Source organism: Coturnix japonica, chromosome 1 (assembly GCF_054131305.1).
Source record: "Coturnix japonica strain WE chromosome 1, WE-NBRP24, whole genome shotgun sequence".
NCBI lineage: Eukaryota > Metazoa > Chordata > Aves > Galliformes > Phasianidae > Coturnix > Coturnix japonica.
In genome coordinates, this window is record NC_140663.1 from 110,004,464 (window position 1) to 110,025,796 (window position 21,333).

Sequence of the window (21,333 nt, forward strand, 5' to 3'; positions counted from 1 at the left end):
GAGAGTAATGTGCTTGTAGGTACTGACTGAAGGAGGAAACTGTTTCCTACCTGGAAAAGGAAGTAGGAGGGCTGCTGTCTCCCTAACTTCATCCAGCACTAATTACTGCTTGTTGCACTGAGCTGGTGTTGGTGGTTTCCTGTGGGCTGGGAGGCCGCAAATACGACAGCTGGGACTCTGCACAGCACTAAGCTATGAGAGAACGATATACGACTTCCACTGCTTTCCTGAACTGCCTTTTTTTTGTTGTTGTTAGCCAAAAACTTGGTAAACTTGATAGCTAAAAACTCATTTTTGAGGTTACTAATGAAGTTGAAGGGATCCTGATTGCATCTTCATGATGTTTCCCAAGAAACATATGAACTTTAAAATGAGCACTAAGAGCTCGCTTGTTCACTCAGAGAAGAGTCGGGTACTTAGACCGATGAGCTGTGTTTGGACTTCAGCAGTAGGTAAGAGATTGTTAACCCACCCGCCTCCACCAAGTGCAAAGTCATTTCTGTTGTCTGAGTTGTTACGTGTGCTAGATTCAATTTGCAGGAAGTGGAGAGTTCTTTTGGATGCTTCTTTAGTTTTACTAACACTTGTTTTTCTTCTCTTTCTCTCTTCAGCTATTGATGGATTTCTCAAAACTGATGAAAGACAAAGACTAGCAAAGGAACGAAGAGAAGAAAGGGAGAAATATCTTGGTAAGGTGGTTGGAAGTGTCTGTATTTATGTATATATGCTAATAGATTTAAGTTATCTACATGACATCTGTTCTGAGTTTTAAACACTGTCATTTAGTTTATTACTAGTCTTTATCACTTACATTACTTATTTAAAATTGATGGATTCCTTCTTTAATTTCCATTCAAACGTTTTCTATTCTGTAGTGACGAGTTGACTTTTTTCTCTCATACATGTACTTTTGAATGTAGGTTAATGTGCTGACTGTTAGGATTTGTACGTATAAAACAAAGAAACAAAAAACTTGAAATAAGCCTTGAGTAACATTTATGATAATATGTAGGATTATTTGGTAAAGCAGCCTTGATTTTAGCGTGTAAAGTTTTACCTGCATTAAAAGATACCACAGAGCTGTTAAGTCCTTCATAAAGTGGATTATTTTTCTGAAAGTTTTATAGCCATCTTTATTCAAGAGAGTAAAAAAAAGATCAATTCATCAATTCATTTGCTGAACAATACAAACACTGATTTCACCAGTCTTATAACAGTCAGTAGTTTTTAGTCTGCTAACATCTCCAAGGAAATGCTGGGGAAATTTTGCAAGAGAGAAAAATGAACAGTTCAACTTTTACTCCCCTTAAATGTGTGTGTATATTTATAAAGTTAAAAGTAAATGTTTAAACAGGTAAGCTTATTTTTTTCTCATTGCCATAACTAAACAGGCAAGTAGCTCCATTCCTTATGATTACCTGACAATGCCTATTAAAAGCGTTTGTCATTATTTTAGGGTTTTGTAAAATTATAATGTTAGAAAAATAATAAATTGCCATTTATTTCAAGACAGTGTTAACTGTAACAGTGTGCACATGTGTGGAAAGAATCATGTGAAAGTACTGTTTTCCTTGCAGTAAATAAACTGTTGACCATATCTTGACAAAACCTGAGGCCCGAGATGTGATGTTTTTTAGTGCAGTGAGCTTGGTGAGCAAGATTTCTTTCTGTAGTTCATGTGGAAATCTGCTTAGTGGGGATTTAAATTTTTAGTAGTTAATCTCCCCAGAAATTCTGTCCGTATGGGGAATGCACCAGCCTTAATTTTATCTCTTATAGCTACATTCAGTCTAGACTACCTTTCCTTTCATTTTGATTATCCCTTCTTTGCTGGCTCCTGAAAAAGTGACATGATGAGTAGAGTGGAAAGGATTTGGATTAAAGAGGAAGAGGAGGTGGGAGGAAAACTGAAATCTGGACAATCTGGGAGTGGCTAACCCAGGTGGTTTGTAAGTTGTTGGTTGCAGTTCTTGTCTCCAGACACTGTACATGCCTTCTGAGAATATACTGTTTTAGAGCTAAGACCCATTCAAGAAACAGGACCCTTGGATTTTGGCCTTAATAGCTTTTTGTTTATGTCAGATTCGTTCCAGAAGTTCAGAAAAAAAAAAAGTAGTGAGTTCTTCAGAAGGACGAATCTTTATGCAGCCAGCAGGAATTTTGCAGCAATATAGAATAATCTCTTCTTCAAAGCCAAAATTAATTAACCAATGGTTTAGGATCCCTAAATCAAGGAACAAGAATTGTATTTATGTCTTGATGTCAGAATGGTTTGCTTCTCTGTTAAGAATCAGTCCTGGGTTTCACCTACTTGTTCAAAGGGTAACTAGCACAATCTCTGTACACCTCACTCTATTTTTTGTCTTTTATCAACTCCCATATGCAATTTTCACCTGTTGTACCTGATATGGCCAGTAGTCATCAACAGTTAGGGACTTGTCTCTCCTCTTCCACTGTATCTGAAATAACTATCTATTGACACATCCAAGTCTTTATTCTGATGATTCCTGCAGCACTAACACGCCCTTCATATTGCCCTTTCCTGAGGTAGACATAAAATGTGCAAAAGGAGAAGGCACCACCAGCTGCACTTCTGACAAGAGTAAGACAAGTGGTGTTCTGTAAAGCAGGTTGGACATGAGAAAGTATCTTACAAGGATCTGGTAATCAAGGGGAAAGAAATGAGGCCACATGAAAAGGACTGTGTCTCCTAGGGGGACAGGCTTGGAGACAAAGGGAGGCTAGAAGGGACTGAAGGCCCCAGCTGAAGATAAAGAGCCCAAGGACAAGGAGGTGGGAGAAGAAAGCTGATCTGTGAAGAATTGAGATAGCTGGGCAATAGCCTTGGGTTAATGGAAATAAGCCAAAAGAGAGAACACTTGCAGGGCAATAATTTGCTGAACAAGGGAAACAGTAACTGGAAAAGTAAACTGGGACATAACAGGTGAGCAGAATGAAAGATCTGCTCTTGTATAACCCATGTTAATTCTGACTTTTCCTAACTTTTAAGTTCTTAGCTCATCAGCTGTGTAAATATTCTCTGTTTCATATTGGCTATATACATGTTGGTATGATGTTACAGCCTTGTTTGTATGTAAGCATGCTTACTGGCCTATTTTGAGCCTTTTTACAGAATGCACTTGCACAAGAAATAGATTTTTTTTCTCCGCTATTTGTCAAATCATAGAGAGAATCATAGTTTTAAAGAAATTCCCACAGCTTTTGTTTGTAAAGAAATTCCAAAGGGTTTTGTGAGTCAGCATATATTATTAGGTCTGAAAAAAGAATTTGCCTTTAAAGTTACAGAGGGATTTTATATATATATATCTGAAACACACCTTTTTCTCTGCCTAAGCTGCTAGGGAACAGCAGATACTAGAGAAGGAGAGAAGAGCAAAGCTTCAATATGAAAAGCAAGTGGAGGAACGGTGGAGGAGACTGGAGGAGCAGAGGCAGAGGGAGGAGCAGAAGAGAGCAGCTGTTGAAGAAAAGCGGAGACAAAAGCTTAAAGAGGAGGAGGTAAGGTCCACTGGGAGTCATATGGAAGAGCAACTGTGTCTGTTAGCATTAACATAGCTGAATATCAATGTGTGCTGCAGGTGTTTATTCCTTTCTTTGACCCAGAGACATATGGACATTACTTTGGGAGCTGCAACCACATCACAACTATAAATACTCCACGACTGCTTGTACCCCAGAAACATTTTCCAAAGTTCTTTTTGTCTCCTGTTTTTTGTCTGATCTCACAAAACAATCATCTGCTTACACTAACATATCCAGGATTCCAACTGTCACATGATAAAGCAACAGCATCCCAAAATGTAGCTTTTACAGGTCAGCATTTTCATAAACTGGCAAGATTTTTCTTGCTGATTTGTTTACGCTGTCTGCAAAGCTGAAGTGATATTTAGGAAATTGTATTTGTTCCTTGGTAATATAAAATCAAAAATTCTTTCTTAAAGCAGTGAAGAATCTAGTCTTGATTTAAACTTGTCACATAGAACAGAATTTACACAGAATTCCACCTTTTTCTACTCTCTTTAGTGACATATAAGGTTCTGTTTTTTCTCTGAGTCCAATTTCTGATGCAGATTTCTGAACCCAGTACGTGTGTGTGTTTCTCCCAGCATGACATGCAGCACTCCTACTGCAACTAATTAAGAATTAATGATTTTTGGGAAAGGGGACAGTGGTTTAGAGAGGGGGAAAAATGTCAAGAGAAGAAATTTCTCTAGTTTCTATATGAGAAGACTATGCAAATCTGTGGTTATTAACTTCTTCCCCATCCCAAGTTTATCCAGCATCTTTGCAAAAGAGATGAAACATTTCCACATGGGATCAGAATAACATACTTGTCTGTTTTTTTCCCCTATGTTTGATTTTTTTTCACTTCTTTACTGAAACCTGAAAAGAAAATTGTATCCTGCCATTCCTCTTTCAACTGTAACGCAGTGCTTGTGGCTTCTGCATAATTGCTGAGAATTCATTTTTAAATGTTTTGTCATGTGGATCACTTCACATTATAAGAAGAATGACAGAAACAGGAACAAAGGCTTAGGAGACCTATCTCCTTCTATGGTAACATCATTGACCGAGTGTTTTCTTTCCCCAGTGCTTCCTGCTGTGATAACCTTTTGCAGCTAAGCAAAATTGATCATCTTTATGGCAGAGGCAGGGGGTAGTGGCAAATACAAACACTTCAAAATCTGTGTCCTCAGAAGTTGCACTGTAGGCAGACGGGGTGGGGGAAAGCTGTAGGCAGAGTGAACAACTTACCTGCTTTGCCTGCCTACATGGTTTGTGCTGGAACAGTCAGGGTGGGGATTGTCAAACACAAGCGAGGCTGTTCCAGGTCAGACCAGGGATCTCTTCACTGAGGTGCCCCATCTCCTGTAATAGACTTTCCTACATTTGCCCAGAGATGAATGTAGGAAGGAAGAGTAAGGATGCTGATGAATTTACAGCCCTAGGGGCATTTCAAGTTACTTAGTGCTCATGAGTCATTCTGGACATTTGAGGTTGTCTTTACTGGAAGAGCCTTGAGCTCATATTTCCCACCCCTGTGGGGGATGCACCTTGGCCAGTGTGCTGGTATGCTGCAGCATGTGCTCAGCCTTTCTCCATTAAAGACGTATATACTGGATGGCAACTGGAGCACTGATTTTTACCCTGTATAAGGTGTCTGAAGTGCCACGTAGATTTTCTTCCTTGCTGCAAGTCTGCCTTCTTGGTTGGCCTTTATGTCTTCCTTAGGACTTTTTATCTTTTTAACACAACAGATGGCAGTGCGTAATTTTGACAGGAACAGTTTGTATAAATCTCACTCTAAAAAATATTGTTGTCATGTCTGTGGGAATTTGGGAGGTAAATGGCTATTAAACCATGGGGAATTGTTTGCTTCCTACATTGCTGCCTTCTCTGTTTGGGTATTTTGCATGTGAAGGACTTCTCAAAGACAAAGTGACCAAAATTTATTTTGCTTGCTTTTTCTGCTCCCCTGCCAGGGAAGAGGTGGTTATTTTAAAGTCTATATTAATGGGAATGGAGATATTCTGGCACAGTTGTTCTCCAGCGCAGTTGGAGCTTCTAGTGGAGTATGACGGAAATATTTCCGACTCCTTCGGCAGAAACTGAACAAATGTATCAGAAAATCATCCTTGCGCTGTCTGCTTTGACTGCACCTTTCGTATCAGGGGAAGTCTTCAGTAACAGCACCCTTCCTTCCATGCTCCTTTTAAAGCTGCCCCTTCCTCTAGGATTACCAATCCATGAGCCTTGAGGAAGGAGATGTGCTGGTGTTTGCCAGCAGAAGGTATTAATGAGTTCCTTTTATCAGCAAGCAGACAGTAGAGCTGCAAATAGGTAAAGGAAAAGCTGGTCCTTGTTTGCTTCAATTATTATTATTTTTTCTCCTTTTTCCATCTTGAAGCTCCCATTTGCTTTGGGAATGCATTCTGTCTTCGGTGCTGGGGCCTGTCCTCTTCAATATCTTTATTGATGACCTGGATGAGGGCATTGAGTGCACCCTCAGTAAGTTTGCAGATGACACCAAATTGGCTGAAAGTGTCGATCTTCCCAGGGGTAGCGAGGCCCTACAGAGGGATCTGGACAGGCTGGAGAGCAGGGCTGAAGCCAATGGGATGAGGTTCAACAAGACCAAATGCTGGGCCCTGCACTTTGGCCACAACAACCCCAGGCAGTGCTATGGGCTTGGGGCAGAGTGGCTGGAAGACTGTAGAGGAAATGGATCTGGGAATATTGATTGATGCTCGTCTGAACATGAGCCAACAGTGTGCCCAGGTGGCCAAGAAGGCCAAGGGCATCCTGGCTTGCATCAGAAAAAAGGTTGCTAGCAGAAACAGAAGTGATGGTCCCCCTGTACTCAGCTCTGGTGAGGCTGCACCTCCAGTACTGTGTCCAGTTTTGAACTGGGCCCCTCACTGCAAGAAAGACATCGAGGCCCTGGAGCATGTTCAAAGAAGGGCTGCAAAGCTGGTGAGGGGTCTGGAGCACAGGCCATATGAGGAGAGGCTGAAGGAGCTGGGATTGTTCAGCCTGGAGAAGAGGAGGCTCAGGGGAGACCTCATTGCTCTCTATAACTACCTGAAGGGAGGTTGTAGTGAGCTGGGGGTCGGCCTCTTCTCTCTGTAACTGGCGATAGGACTAGAGGGAATGGCTTCAAGCTGCACCAGGGGAGGTTCAGGCTGGACGTTAGGAAATACTACTTCTCTGAAAGAGTGGTCAGGCAGTGGAATGGGCCCAGGGAGGTGGTGGAGTCACTGACCCTGGAGGTGTTCAAGGAACGTTTGGACGTTGTGTTGAGGGACATGTTTTAGTAAGAACTATTGGTGATGGGTGGATGGTTTGACTGGATGATCTTGTAGGTCTTTTCCAACCTTGGTGATCCTGTGATTCTGCTCTCTGCTCCCCTTCTACCATAACTGCTGCCCCAGCTCCACGTGTACAGTAACAGAGCCCTAATTTGTCCTATTTGATTTCCTTTGATACACCCACTCTTTTTCCATATAAATTTTATGTACAACTGTAATTTTAAATAGCTGGCAGTATAAATAAATTATATTCAGAAGAGGTAGTTAAAAAACACTTTACAAATTTTAAAAGCCATTCTTTAAATAGAAAATAACAGAGCTCTTCTGTTGTTAGGCAGAAGAGGCACTAATAAAAGTGAGGCCAACTGATAATATCAGTAAACAGCTACTTACATACAGTGCTGATGAATACATGAAGCAAATAAGAGGAGTTTTTCCTCTCTAAACTTACACATGGCTCTGTTAGGTGTTTGTGCTCTAAGTATGAGGGAGATTGTTGAAGAATTATTTTGACTCTTAATTTTTGTAAAATATATATATATATATTTTGTTTCCACACCTGACATATCTTACATAGACAAAAGGGAAGTACTTCAGTCAAATTATTTATATGCTCACAGTTAATTTTTGCTTTTACTTTTAAAACTCAGGCAGTCCAAATGTTTGTTCTCTTGTTTAGTCTGAGGGAAAATGTGCCTGAATTACTATGGAATTTGGAAAGCAATGTTTACTTCAGACACTAGCAGTAGATGGTTCTCTTTTTATGGTGTTACTCATTCTCAGTTTAACCTGCATACAAAGCTTGTCCAGTATATTTTTTTAGCAAGTTATCTGCATCTCCAGTGCAGAGATTCTTCTCCCTGTGGCAGTTAGAGTTCCTAAAGAGGGTCAGAGAGTTTGGATATGTCTTTAACGAGATAATGTGTCTATAATATAGGTGGGTTTCTGCACAGTGCTTGCTAATGAAGGAAAGCTTTGTCTTGCCTTTTGGTTTTTGTTGTAATTAAAAACTATTGGCATACACATTGTTTATGCTGTGCTTCTGTGCATCCTTGTTATATTCTTTGGCTTTCTAGTTTTAAAATTCAGTTTTGTGCTTATTTAAAATGCCCTTTAATAACAGTCCTTCCTTTGTGCAAAGGGTTTTCATATTGTTCTTTATCTAACCTATATCTTATTTCATTAAGCTTAATCATTATGTTCTATGGTGCTGTAATGAAAGGCTCTTTGCAAATGATAATAAATGATCCTCTCCACATTGTGTAATTGAAGATTTTGACCTCAGAATGTGAGTGCTGTGAGCTTTCATATATGTATGAAAAATTGTTTCTCTTTGAACTATTTAATCATGCATTCCATTTTATTTTTAGAACAGTGTTTTTATAGTACATGGCATGAGTGTATTCTGTGGCTTGCAAACCGGAGAATATTGTTGGTACTTGCTCTAAGCAGTATTAAAGAAAACCATTAATCACTCAGGTGAAACTTGTCTGCTGTCATACTGTTTTTGGTTGGCTTTTTTTTGTGTGTGTCAATATGTAAGAATGTTAATTAGGTTACAGAAGGGAAAAAAGATTCTGTAGGATTATGTGTTTTAATGGAAAAGGATTGGGTGGGTCATTTCTCTATGAGTTTGGGTAAAAACATAAATTGGAGTAAAAATTAAGTAGGTAAGAGTAAAGAAGCTAACTGCAGAGAGCTGGTGCTGAAATAACAAGCTAGGAAAACAGAAGTACAGAAAAGGGTCTGAAATAGAATGAAATTAATGTGGAAAAGTGTGAAGGTAAAAGTGGAATATGTGAACTTGAAATACCAGGCCAGCACACATAGATTTTCAATGTGAAAATTTAATCACCAAGTGGTAAGAATGAAAGATTGGAGCAAACTACGGGGGATCTAAACTGAAAGATTACTTGCAGGATTACCTTTTCATGTCCGAAGTATGGACAGGAAGCAATGGGATATGCAAAATATGACATTTTTTCCTGCGCTATTACAGAAAAGTCTGTGCTTGAGCTTTGTGATGCTTTATGCACGTGCACTTTAAGTGGGGGGAAAAAAAGAGAAGGGAAAGCAGATAACGCATTCACATGGCATGCCTGCCTGGACATGGGCGGCAACAGAAGAAACAAAAAAAAGGGAGGAGAAGCATCTGCCTGATTTCAGCAGTCTTTTCTGATGTACCTGTGAGCTAAAGATAGAGAAGGGAGACAAAAATAAAGTGAACTCAGAACATGGGACTAAAAGGTTGCCTTCCTGGGGATGGTAGCTGTAATTGTAGCAGCGACTCAACTGGCTGAAAGGTAACATAGGCTGAAGAACTGAGTGCCTTTTTTCATCCGTTGAACAGAGCATAATGTAACCAAATTTATTACGTAAGTGATATGTAAGAAAATTAAGAGAGCTTAAATATGGCTAGAAAGGTTGGATGAGGTGGAAAGCTTGGTTAGAAATAAATTGCTGGAAGTCTTTCATGGTAGTGGAAGAGATTCTTCAGAGATGTGTAAAAGGGAAAGGATATTGTAGATACACTGTCATCAGCTTCTGGATGACTGTTAATGAAAGCCAGTGGCTGTAGACAATCGCAGGAAGGTAACATAAATTTTGCAGATACTTGCATAACAATTCCCAACATGGTAGTTACTTGGAGGTGCCTGGTGCTCAGGCCTGATCTTTTGATGAAGCAAAGTTAGAGACTACAGGCTCACCATCAGTGTAGAGACTGTAGGAGACATGCTTGAACAAAGACTGATATTTGGGGAATTAAAATATGTTAGAGAAGGGGATGGGAGCTGACAATAGCAGGACATGGGGAAATGGTTTTAAGTTAAAAGAGGGAAGATTTAGGTTGGATGTTAGGGGGAAGTTCTTCACTAGGAGAGTGGTTAGGCCCTGGAACAGGCTGCCCAGAGAGGTTGTGGATGCCCCGTCCTTGGAGGTGTTCAAGACCAGGTTGGACGGGGCCCTGGGCAACCTGATCTAGTAAAGGTGTATGTTTGGTGGCCCTGCCAGGCAGGGGGGTTGGAACTACATGATCCTTGAGGTCCCTTCCAACCTGGGTCATTCTGTGATTCTCTGTGATTCTGTGGGAGAGCTAGACCAATGTCATGAATCAATGAGAAGGAGTAATCTGGACTGGAGATGCAAGGAAGGTTTTCAGTGTAGTTGAGCTGAGTTGTCAGAAGATCTTGGAGATGGCGCAAGGGATTGGTAGCAATGTAAGAGGATCTCATGTAATCACAGAAGTAGGTTTCTCACTCCAGAAACACTACATGAGCTAGAGTCTAAGTGATTAGAGAGGGGATTTTGTGCTAAATGGGAAGGACGTAGCAAAGGTAGAAAGTAATAAGTCTGAGAATACTAAGAGCATCAAAGGGGTTAAAAACCATTGGGGCAGTAGCTGGAGGCAGCAAGAGTGGGCTCATCTCTTATGGTAGAGATTTGATTGCTGAACTGTGGGGGTGAAGAGATGGCCAGATGTGAAAGAAGGAAGGTGGCAGGTTTAGGAATGGCAGATGGGGAAGAACCAGGTTTTGTCTGCTTGAAAGGTGCAGAGGAAGCATGCAGAGATCCTTGCCACAGCAATAAGCCATAGATAAACTGGCAGAGGGAGGAGATGGGCATAAAACAGAGCAGAGATCTATGAGAGTTGGGAGGTGATGGAAATGAAACCAGAAGACCTAGCTGTGAGTTAAGGGTGCGGTACTATTTGGGGAGAGAGAGAATCTTCTTTTTGTTCTTCCCCATCAGAAAATTCTAACTCATCATACCATGGAGAGGGTGGAGGAAAAATGATAGCTCTCTGGACAGGGTGATCTGAGCATGTACTAAGAAAAATGCAGAAGAGAAGGGAGGAAAAAAAAAAGAAAAAGGCTTTAGATGCTTAAGCTGTGAAGAACACAGTGTAAGAAAGGAGGGAGTTTCCCCAAAAATAAATAATTAACTAAGCCATCCTGCAAAGTAACCTACTTTGGGTTTGAAGCGATCATTTATCTGCGTGGCTAGGAGGAGCCACTGGCATTGCAGCAATTTAGCTGTACTCGGAAAGGGATGGAAGAAATCCTGAGGTCTGCATAGACAAGAAGGAGTTAATGCTTGTCAAGCATTATTCTTATACAAATTAAGTCCAGAGCGCAGCAGCAGCCTCACCAGCAGGAGCAGATGCTAGGCAGTGATGCAACCTGTGTTATTTACTTAGGCCTCTGTAGTGACCTCAGTGGCTTGCAGACAAAGGATACACAGATCTGGAGGTAGGTAACATACTGATACATCCTTTATTTAGTCTGTTTTTCTTCTGTTGGAAACCAGCTCCTGTAAACATTTTAAGTGGAGCAACAGGGGAACAGCTTATTTTTAGCATTGTTTAAGAAGGTAAAAATATAAATCAAATTAAAAAGCCCTGAAAGAACTGATTCAGTTTGGTTTCTCTTTTTTTCTACTATTATAACCAGGAACGTTTAGAAGCCATGATGCGTCGGTCCCTTGAACGCAGCCAGCAGCTGGAACAGAAGCAGAAGCGATGGTCGTGGGGAGGAGCACTGGCTGCAGGCTCAGGAGGGAGAGATGGTGAGTGAAAGAGGCTGCCTGCATTGCAGATCCTGAAGTGCAAAACGCGTGAGGTTGTGGAGATAGTGAGGATGGTGCATTCTGTAATGTGGTACTGCAGGGGCTGCTGCCTCGGGGTGTGAAGAAATGCTTTGTAACTGCTTGCCAGGCTTCCTCTCTCTAGCACTTTCTGGGAAGAAAGGTCTCTCCTAACTTCAGGAATGCAGATTATTTTAATCACATTCTGCTTTGAGGATGACAGATGCTAAAATCAAAATCCGTGCTCTTTCTCCCTTACTTTCTTCCCCCGCATTGTCTTCCCACGCACATGGTTAGCAACTCTAATATTCATCAGAGGGCTAAGTGCTGGCCAAACCTTGAAAAGACGATCTGTTATTGTTTGGTACTTCTGAAAACCTGATGGGAATTTCTACATGGCTATGCAGCATCTGCAGTTTAAAATAGTTTTGATGGCTTTTTTTTTTCCTCCCACATATTTTTTGCTGTTGTGCTTTTTGATTTGGCTTCAGAACAGATAATTTTTACTTCATAATCAGTCATGTACTGCTTGTATATTTCAAAAGTATGCATGTTTTCTGTTTTAAATCATGGAATTTATTTAAATTGGCCAGGTTTGAAAAAAACTGTAGTCATAGGAAAATATTACATATTCATGGTTGGGTGGTAACAAACTATGATAGTTACTCTTTCTTAAGCAGCATGTAAATATATTTAACTCTAAAATGACAAACTGTTTCACAAGAAATTAAATGTATGTGATTGAAAAGAAAGGAGTCTTTCATGCATAGAGAAAGAAACCAGATTGTCTTTGTGATGCGGCTTGTGCTTGATTCCACCTCCCCCAACTTATTCAGTAATTCTTTCACCTCTTTTTGCTCTGATCTCTCTGCTGTGTAGGTGAATCAGAAAATACCCCACCCCCTGTTCTAGGTTTAGCTGCCAACACCCTTCCTCCAGACCCTGTGACCTCTACTGCTCCTGCTGATTCCTTCAATGGTATTTCAGAGAATCACAGTACCATCGTGTCTCGTTTATAACTGTCCTAATCACTGTAGTTCATCATTGCTGATCTCGTCTTTCCTAACCACTGTTTTCTTATTATTTCAGTCTGATGCTCTACAGCATCACCCTTAGTGATGTGGACCAAGTGTCTTTTTAATTTGCTTTTAATTTTGCCATGGTGGAGCAGTGCATGCCTCACATTCCACAGTAGAGGCATCTCATGATTTTCCCACTAACTGTAGAGTTCTACAACTTGGAATCTCATTTTTGTTAATTCAGTGGGCACTCTGTGTTTGTTTGTGTGTTTGTGTGTGTGTGTAATTATATTACATTTGATATGTACATCTGCAGGTGCTGTTTAAAAAAATGACTATGAGGAAAATATGTTAAGGAGATGGTATTTCTTCAGAACAACCCCTTTTTTTCATACCAAAGGCCTTTTTCCTGCAATATTTTGAGAATGAGCGAGCTTGGTATAAGCAGCCATGCTGTGTTTTCAGCCTCTTGTGGTGGATTTTGGCCAAGCTGGTATTAGTAACCAACTCAAATAGTTGACTTTGTGTGTAGGCAATCATGTTTTGTTTTGTATTTTTCGTTTTATCATTATTTCATTATTTTTTATTCTCCTAAAGGACTGTGAAGTAGATGAGTATCACAGGGTTAGGAATGAATTGCGTGTATGATTTCCAGCTTTGATATCAAAATGTATTCGGCATTTTAAAAACATAATGCAGCCTGTGCTTTAAGATGTAGGATCCTCCTCTTCCAGGAGGAGAAGCTGGGCTTGGATATTCCTCCTGCAGAATGCACCCTATTGGTTCTTGGGGCTATGCTCTTACAGAATTACTTTTTCTGTGCAAACAGATTGTGCACAAGCAAAGATTAGTACAGACATTTCGAAGAGATTTGGGTTTGCAGATATGTAGCATAGTGGAATTGTACCTGTACTTTAAAAAAGGGAATATGGAGAATTGTACTGTTTACCTGTTTACTGTAGTAGGTTGAGGCAAATCCTACAGGCTCCCTGTGGTGAGGTTTTTGAGGGAGTCATAGTGAATGCAGTGGCTTAGGGGCTGCAGGTCTGGAGCCACATATATGCCTTCAGCTGAATGTATTTTTGTTTCTGAAAGAAACAGAATTCAAATTCAAAGGGCAAAGCTTTTCTGTGTTCCTGAGCATCATGCAGTGTTCATCGTAGAGCAGTGTGCTTTAGTAGTAGTTGAGTAGCATTTTTCTGCCGTTCTGTTCATTAAATGGCAAGGTAGGAAATGGGTATTGTGCTCAAACAGGCTGTCAATACTATTTCAGAACAAATAATGAAGGGAAAAAAAAAAACAACAAAAAACCAACAATTGTGGTGGCACCAAAAACCTGTGTGTTTTTTTCTTCTCCCCAAGTGGAGAAACCTAACCAGTCACCAAAAGAGTGAGTTCTCATTGTGCAAATGCACAAATGTTGATTATTTCATTTCTGTAATAGAGTAATACCTGAAGTCTAAACCAGCTTTTCCAGACTGGAAGTAGACAGCAGGTGGAGGAGGGAAAGTGAGGGTCACAGCCCCCATGTATGCAGTTTATGATTCTAGGTAACTTTCTGCTTGTGCTGCAATTATCTTCTGTTGGAACGGCTTCATTCAGCAGACATGATATGCAGTTGTTTGCCTGTGACACTGTAAAACATAGGCAGTTGTATAACTGAAATGTTAAATTCACAAGCAGAAAAGTCACATTCCAAAGTCTGTCCCAAACGGTCCTTTGGCACTCAGCACACATGTACATCAGGCCTTACTCATTCAGCGCTGTGATCAGCAGCAAGGCCACAAGTACAAATGCAAGGTTAATTTTGGGAGTTGGTTATCAACACTGTGATCCGAATACAAATATCTTCAATGCGTCTCTCTGCAGCATGTGACAAACTTTCAGCTTCTACAATGAACCTGCCAAAGCAAATGGAATCGCCAATCAGTAAGCGCCTCTCCTCCTCCACAGCGGCAATAACACATTCCCCCGACAGAGGCAAGTGAACATGCTGGTCTCCTGCCAGCATAAACTCTCCTTCTGCTTAAAGCAATTCTTCTCTGCAACTATCTGTGCAACTCTCTTATGTCTATTATTCAAAAGGCATCAAACATTTAGGGGTTGTATGTTGAATTATTAATCTGAAATACAGTCAAATAGTTGAGTAGTCTGTCCCAAGGCTGTGCTGCCTCACTGGAGAGCCTGGGTCAACACTGTGGGGTTTTTTTACTCTAGAAAACAGGGTTGTGCTTGCTGTAACTGCAGCATTTCCCATAATAGTACAGCTTGTGATCTTCCAGCCAAGTAATTGGAAATAGCAATGCAGGCGGGGCTGGACAGTAGGTATGGGCTGCACCATTGGCAGCAGTGCATCCATGAGCCTCTTGGGAGACCTTGATCTGGTGACCAGAGTTCCTGAGCCCTTGAATTTGATTTGAAACCCTGATGCATGAGAGGCTCAACTAAAGATGATTGTCTTGCAGGATTAGTGGTTACTGAGCGCTATTGAGAGAGCTGGGGAATTTATCCCAGTGTAAACTCTTCTGGACCTTTCTGATTTGTTTTATTTGTATTTTTTTTCACCACCTTCTTAACCGAGGAAAAAAAAAAAAATACTGGCTGAAGAAAATGACGGCAAAGGCTTATTTCTAAACTGAAAAGAGAAAGTAAAATTGATTTCCTTTCTGAGCTACTTACTGAAAACTCATCGATAGAAAACTCATCAATAGCTTTGAGACTATTGCAATTGGTGTCTTTATTCACGTGCAATAAGAACATCTCTAGATATCTTTCTTATGTAATTGATGTCTTTTGTTTTTCTGTGGAGTAGAAAGGACTCCGGGCATATTGTGTAAGGTTTATATAATACAGTGAGACTGCACATTTTAAATGCATTCCAGTATGGTTTGCACACTAGTGAGTAGCTGCACTGTTGGACCAAATGTTTCACCTTTTCTGTCAAGGTAAAAAAACAAACATTTCTCATGCTGAGTCATGAAAACCACCATTTTGCAGAATGGAATATTCTACTTTGTAAGAACAAAATGCAGTGTAGGCTTATCCTTTCTATATTTATTATACAGGTTGAAAACTAATTTAAAGTGATGAAGGAACCAGAAATCATTTTTCAAATGGAATGAGAATTATCGGAAAATACTTAAAATCTCAAACACTTGCAGACTCTTTCATTTCATTTAACCATTCCATTGTTTTGTTTCTGTTATTTTAACATGAAGTTTTGTTATGTTGCGTTTTAAATTTTGTTTTTATTTGCTCCCATCCTTCAGCTCACCGCATGCATCTTAGTCCAATGGAAAACTTTATTGTTTCTCGACTGTTGACTCCCACACAGTCATCTTTAGCCAGAAGCAGAAGTACCTTAATGCTTTCTGAGCAGTACAATAATCCAGGTAAAAATGCGAATTACTGACTTTGAAACCGTTAAGGTATGTTTTTGATTGCATTTGAGTAGCTACTTAAAGAAATGGAGTACTGTGAATTAAATGACAATTTGTATGGTAGCAAAAAATAGACTGTTCTTGATATCAGTGTATTGAAAAAGCACATCATCTTGCCTTTCTTGTTCTGTCTCCTAATAGGGAAAACATAGAAACGTAGTAGTTATTCAAATATAAAACAAAAAAGAAATTATTTAATAAATCCCATTGGTTTCAGTTTCAGTGATATGCTGAAAACTGAATATATTCATTTTGAAACAGCTTTTTAGAGCAGCATTGTGACACCTCTCAATGCAAAACACAAGGATTTCACTGAGACATTAATGTCATCTCCTTTTATACCCAAGTAGAATGTAGAACAAAATTCCCAGTGTGCTGTTTGAGCCTTAACTATTTTTACTGGGGTTACAGTTCTTTACTGTTAAATCACTTTTTGTCTTTAACTGGTTTTGTGTATGTGTATTTTTTTTTGTATGTGCATTTATACATATAAAGTACATACAAAATTATAGTTACTTAAAGGAAAATTATAAGATGCACTGATTTAGAAGATATCAGTTCCAGAAGTTATTCCTCTTTAAGAAGCTAAAAATTGTAGATGATAATTGCTGATCCTATCAGTAAATGGCAGTCTTGCAAAATGAGGGTTTTATTAACAACTACAAAACTGATGTTTCCAGTCCTGTTAATACTTAGGCAAGGACCTGACTAGGGGCAGTTCCTGGTTAAAAGGTTATACCTGCTCATGGTGTATGCATAAATGGGTACAAAAGTGTTATAGCTCTTTCTCAGTTTTATTCAAAAGCAAAACAACAAACACCCAAACACCTGTTTGCAAAAGGAAATTTTTTCCCTGACAAAAGTGGTTAGATAGTACAAAACATCTTTATGATCAGTATTTTAGTGTGTCATGATTAGAGTAGGCTCAGGTCCTGCATCTGTCCTTTCATTGCAAGGCCTTTGAAAAATGGATTAGGCAGTAAGCATGCTTTCCTTTATGCAGTGCTTCTTTGTTGCAGTGCACAGGGACATTGTTATGGAGTCACTCTGAAATTACTTCCCTTGTAGCTGCAGGAAGCAGGAATGTTGCTATACAATGTTGCCGGTAAGAAAATTCCCAGGTTACTTATTGTTCTGGGAGCGGCTACTGCTACAACTGAACAAAAGCCAGTTCAAATCTAGATCAATATATTTTGTTGAAAACGTTAAGGTGAATTACCAGGACCACCTACAGATGTTGCTCTCTGTGTTGTCTTTGATTGTTATTGAAGAAATCAATGGGGACTTTCTTTGTCCTTCCCTGGTCATCTTGCCTGTAAACTCCCAGCCCTGTCTTCCTTTTCATCTCAGGGTCTTTAGAGTAGCACGCTGGCATGTCTAACAAGAATGTCTTTTGGCCTACAGGTCGCCTGTTCCCTAAAGTGAAATTAGAGTGTCCATTAATTGTTTTGTCAGCAAAAAGGTTGAGGAAGAATTTCTTCCTTGATGCGTACTTCTACAATGTGTATCTTCTATGAGACGCGGTTTAGTAGCCTGTGGTAGCAGTGGTAATGAGAGGACGATTGGACTAGATGATCTTGTTGGACCTTTTCAATCTTGTGATTCTTTCAGTAGGAGCAGTGTCCTGAACATGGAACAGGGTCCTGCCTTTTCATGATCATGTAGTGTGCTCTTGTGATTGTGTTTGGGTCAAAATTGCTCCATTCCTGCACGTTCTCTAGGTTTAGAAATGAGGTTCCTAGTTTTTATGACTCTTGAAGGCAACATGTTATTATTATAACTCTAAGTGAAGATATGAGAGTTCAACAAAAACTGTTGCTATGATTGAACTAGAACTGCCTTAAGCAGCAATCAAGTTTCTGAACATTTTTCTCCACATTCAGCAGACTTGCCAGGTTGCTAGAAAGTCATTCAAAGGAAAACATGGGCCCAGTTAAACATGAAAGCGTGCAAAAATTGAATCTTAAAGAGGTTTTACAGCACTGTCCCCAACTTAAAAAAAGTTGTTTCCTTTAAATTTGAGTATAATTGAGTCAGTGTCCTTCTTGACTTACTTTGAATAAAATAGGCCTGTAAACATTGACATGCGATTACAATTTGTGTGTATCTTATTAATGAAGCATATGTTCTGTTGATGGTTCTGTATGTTTGTGAACGTTTTGTCTTAGCAATATGAGCAAAACAAAACTTAAAAAACCCACAAAAAAAAAAACAAAAACAAAAAAAAAAAAAGCAGGAGTAAAATATCCCCCCCATTTTTTTTTTAAATCCTGTTCATATTGCAAATAAAAAAAAAAGGAGTATCCAGGAAGTGTTGCACTGTAAAGAGTATTTACCACTAATGACAATAACTGAAGTACCTACTGCAGCATTTAGTTTAGGGTTTCTTCAAGAATTCAGTGCATTATTTTAATAAGCAATTGAGGTATTTAGAGGCCTTTGCCATGTTTACGCTTTTTTTAAACAAACAGACAAAACCAACTCTTGTGCTTCTGTTGCCTTCCCAGTTTTGTAGTGTTTATTCAGAAGTTATCCAGCTGGAATTACATGATTACTCTGTTGTATGTGGAGGAACTGAGGGTTTTCAGAAGAGAAGCGAATTGCAGTCATAGTCAAGTGATTCAAAAAGTGTATGGATAAGAAAATGATATAGTAGAGATATAGTAGAGATGATTAAAGAACAACAAAACAACCCTTTAAAGCGTTACTTTCAGTTGAGGCATTTTTAGTAAATATAGGACCATGATGAATGTATTCCACAGTGGGATCTTTTTTGAAAACTTGAAAACAACCTTAGAACGTTTTAACGTAAAAATATGCTGTTTTCTCCTCTCCCTTGCTTCCTCTGTCTGTGCTCCCTTTTGCTCTTGCTATTGTGCTATAACTCTTTAGTATTCCATATCTGTCCTCGTGTAGCACCAGCTAGTCCTCTAAAATCTCCCTACAAGCCTTCCCCCACCCGAAGCACAGACAGGAAGAAGGCGACTTCACCCTCCACTTCTGATGCCGGGAAAGGGGCGGCTGCAGGTGAAGTGACTCAGGTCAGTTTGGAATATTCTTGATTTTATTTCTGGATAAACTGATGGGACTATTTGTTGTTACCTTTCCCTTTGTGTCACTTTATTTTAACGAGTATCTCTTTGATAAGAAACAGTAAGAAAGTAAGACTTATAGAATAGAATCATAGAATTACCCAGGTTGGAAATGACCTTGAAGATCATCACGTCCAACCGAAGCCTAACCAGAACCCTAACTCTAAAAACCCTACACTAAATCATATTCCTGAGTAAAAACTTGGGTGCATCTGTTGCTTTTCTGCTCTGGCGTTGCAACATTTTAATATCTTTCTCTGCTGGAAGTCAATGTTAAGCAATGGTATTTAGAACAGCAGCACCTGTGTTTTCAGGGAACTGGGAAGTGCATGCTTGTGGACTTGCCTATAATTTCTGAGAGCAGGGAATGACAAACAACATCTTTCTGTATAAGTCAGTCCAGTCTTGCTGGTTAATTAGGAGGCTTCGCATATTTTGGAAACTCGCCAAAATTGTTGGCAGTGCCTCTTTTCTATACAAATTGCTTAACTCCCTCTCTAGACATTTCAGATGCTGTTTGCGTAGAAGTCATGTTATTGATCCACTGTAGTTTCCAGATAAGTAAAGGCAAGTCATTTATCTTCACTCAGTCTGCACAATGAAAGACAAGTTATAGAAAACTTACGTTAGGGCTGTGAAATAGTGTTTTATAAGATCCTGTATCTTCCAGTAGTTAATACTAATAGTAGAGGATTTTGTAACATCTGAATTGGATGCAAGTGAGAGGACCAAAGCTGGGAGCTAAACTTTTGCATGATTCATGCTGTTACACCTGGCAGCATTTATGAGAGATGCATGCTTGCATTACTGACTGTATCTGGGAGGCGATGCAGTAAGATCTAGATGGTTTTGATTACTCTTCCCAATACTCTTCTCAGCCCTCAGCCCACATTTTTAATGTGTATGGAAAAAATGCTCCTTGCTTGTGAGGTGCTGTTAAAAAAATCATTAAGAATGAGTGCTACATTAATCTGTTCATACGTAATTTTGATACTAAAATTATCAAATACATTTTGAAGTATTGGTCCTAATTTCATAAACTAAAATAATTGGTGTTTCTAGACTGAGAAAATAAAGAAAGAGAAGCGATCCACCACGCCTGGTTCATCATCTGGAATGGGATCTCCTCTCAGAAGGTCTGATTCTCCTGCTGCTATGTCCAGAAGATCCGCCTCACCTGCCACACCTAAGTATGCCTTTCTGATTAGTGTTCTGATATGCTCTGAGCTTCTTTTTATCTACAGAGAATACATAAATTCCTGAAGAATTTCCTTGGCAGCGTTGTATAAAATCCAGTTAATTTTAGTTATACACATAGGGAGTTGGAGGAACAGATGAACAAACATATATGAAATTGTGTTAAAGGTCTCTGGAGATGTTTATTGTTTTCTCATCTTTCTGAAATTATTGCTGTGCAATTCAGTTACTGTGAAATTTTATTTAAAATTTGTTTTTTAAGCATGCATTTGTTTTATTTGGTTTTGAAAAAATGTACAAAACATTAACACTAACTAGAAATTTTAGCATTTAAAATATTCCCTGGCTGGCACCACTATCTGGATCCATCAGTAAACATAATTGTGACACATTGGAACAGGTTGCCCAAGGAGGCTGTGGATGCCCCATCCCTGGAGGCATTCAAGGCCAGGCTGGATGTGGCTCTGGGCAGCCTGGTCTGGTGGTGGGTGACTCTGCACATAGCAGGGGGGTTGAAACTACGTGATCATTGTTGTCCTTTTCAACCTAGGCCATTCTATGATTCTGTGATCTAAACCTTTGGTTTTAATATTTGTTCATTTACAGACTTCTTCCTCCCACCCCACCCCTTGCAGGATTGTGGACCTGTGGCATAGCTGACCTTACTTACCTTACTGAGTTGCTTTTCTTAGTCCTCAGTTTCAAACTGTCAGAATTGTAGTGTGTGTGCCGCAGTTTGCAACTCACGGGTCTAAACAAATGCTTCTTCAGCTTTCTTAGAACACGATATTAAGTCTGACTCAAGCGCCAAAGTTTTCTAAGGTACTCATTGTCTACAGTAGTTGTCTGTAGTTTCTTTTTCTAGACCCTGTTCATGTTGAAAATAACCTCCTTTGGCTGGTTGCAAATATTATTTTCTATTTGAAGCTGATTATATTCTGAACCATTCTGATCTTTCTGATAAACTTCTTCAGAAGCCAGCCTAGTGTTCCTTCTGTGCCTTAGCTCTGTGTGCACAACTATTTAATGGAGAAGTGATTTTGCATGTGATTCTGGTGTGAGGCAAAATGTGGGAAATAATACGATTCAGTGTATGCTTTCTGTTATAGACATCCTCTTGCGTGCAACTGTGAAACTGCAATTCCTTGTTTATGTTATGAGCCACAAGTGC

At 39.6% G+C, this 21,333-nt stretch overlaps 1 protein-coding gene across 11 annotated transcripts in view; it reads left to right on the top strand.

Annotated features, from left to right (window-relative positions):
- Positions 1 to 21,333, top strand: part of MAP7D2 (MAP7 domain containing 2) — a 67,809-nt gene that overhangs the window by 31,196 nt on the left and 15,280 nt on the right. The window contains exons 2-9 of one of the 11 annotated variants that reach the window (XM_085550136.1): positions 612 to 689; positions 3,356 to 3,519; positions 11,282 to 11,396; positions 12,294 to 12,392; positions 14,303 to 14,413; positions 15,703 to 15,825; positions 18,766 to 18,914; positions 20,028 to 20,155. In XM_085550136.1, the coding sequence (XP_085406262.1) occupies positions 612 to 689; positions 3,356 to 3,519; positions 11,282 to 11,396; positions 12,294 to 12,392; positions 14,303 to 14,413; positions 15,703 to 15,825; positions 18,766 to 18,914; positions 20,028 to 20,155 (967 nt within the window). Of the gene's footprint in view, positions 1 to 611; positions 690 to 3,355; positions 3,520 to 10,849; positions 11,081 to 11,281; positions 11,397 to 12,293; positions 12,393 to 14,302; positions 14,414 to 15,702; positions 15,826 to 18,765; positions 18,915 to 20,027; positions 20,156 to 21,333 lie in introns of those variants that run through there. The other 10 variants (XM_085550141.1, XM_085550146.1, XM_085550155.1 and 7 more) reach the window with 10 other exon arrangements.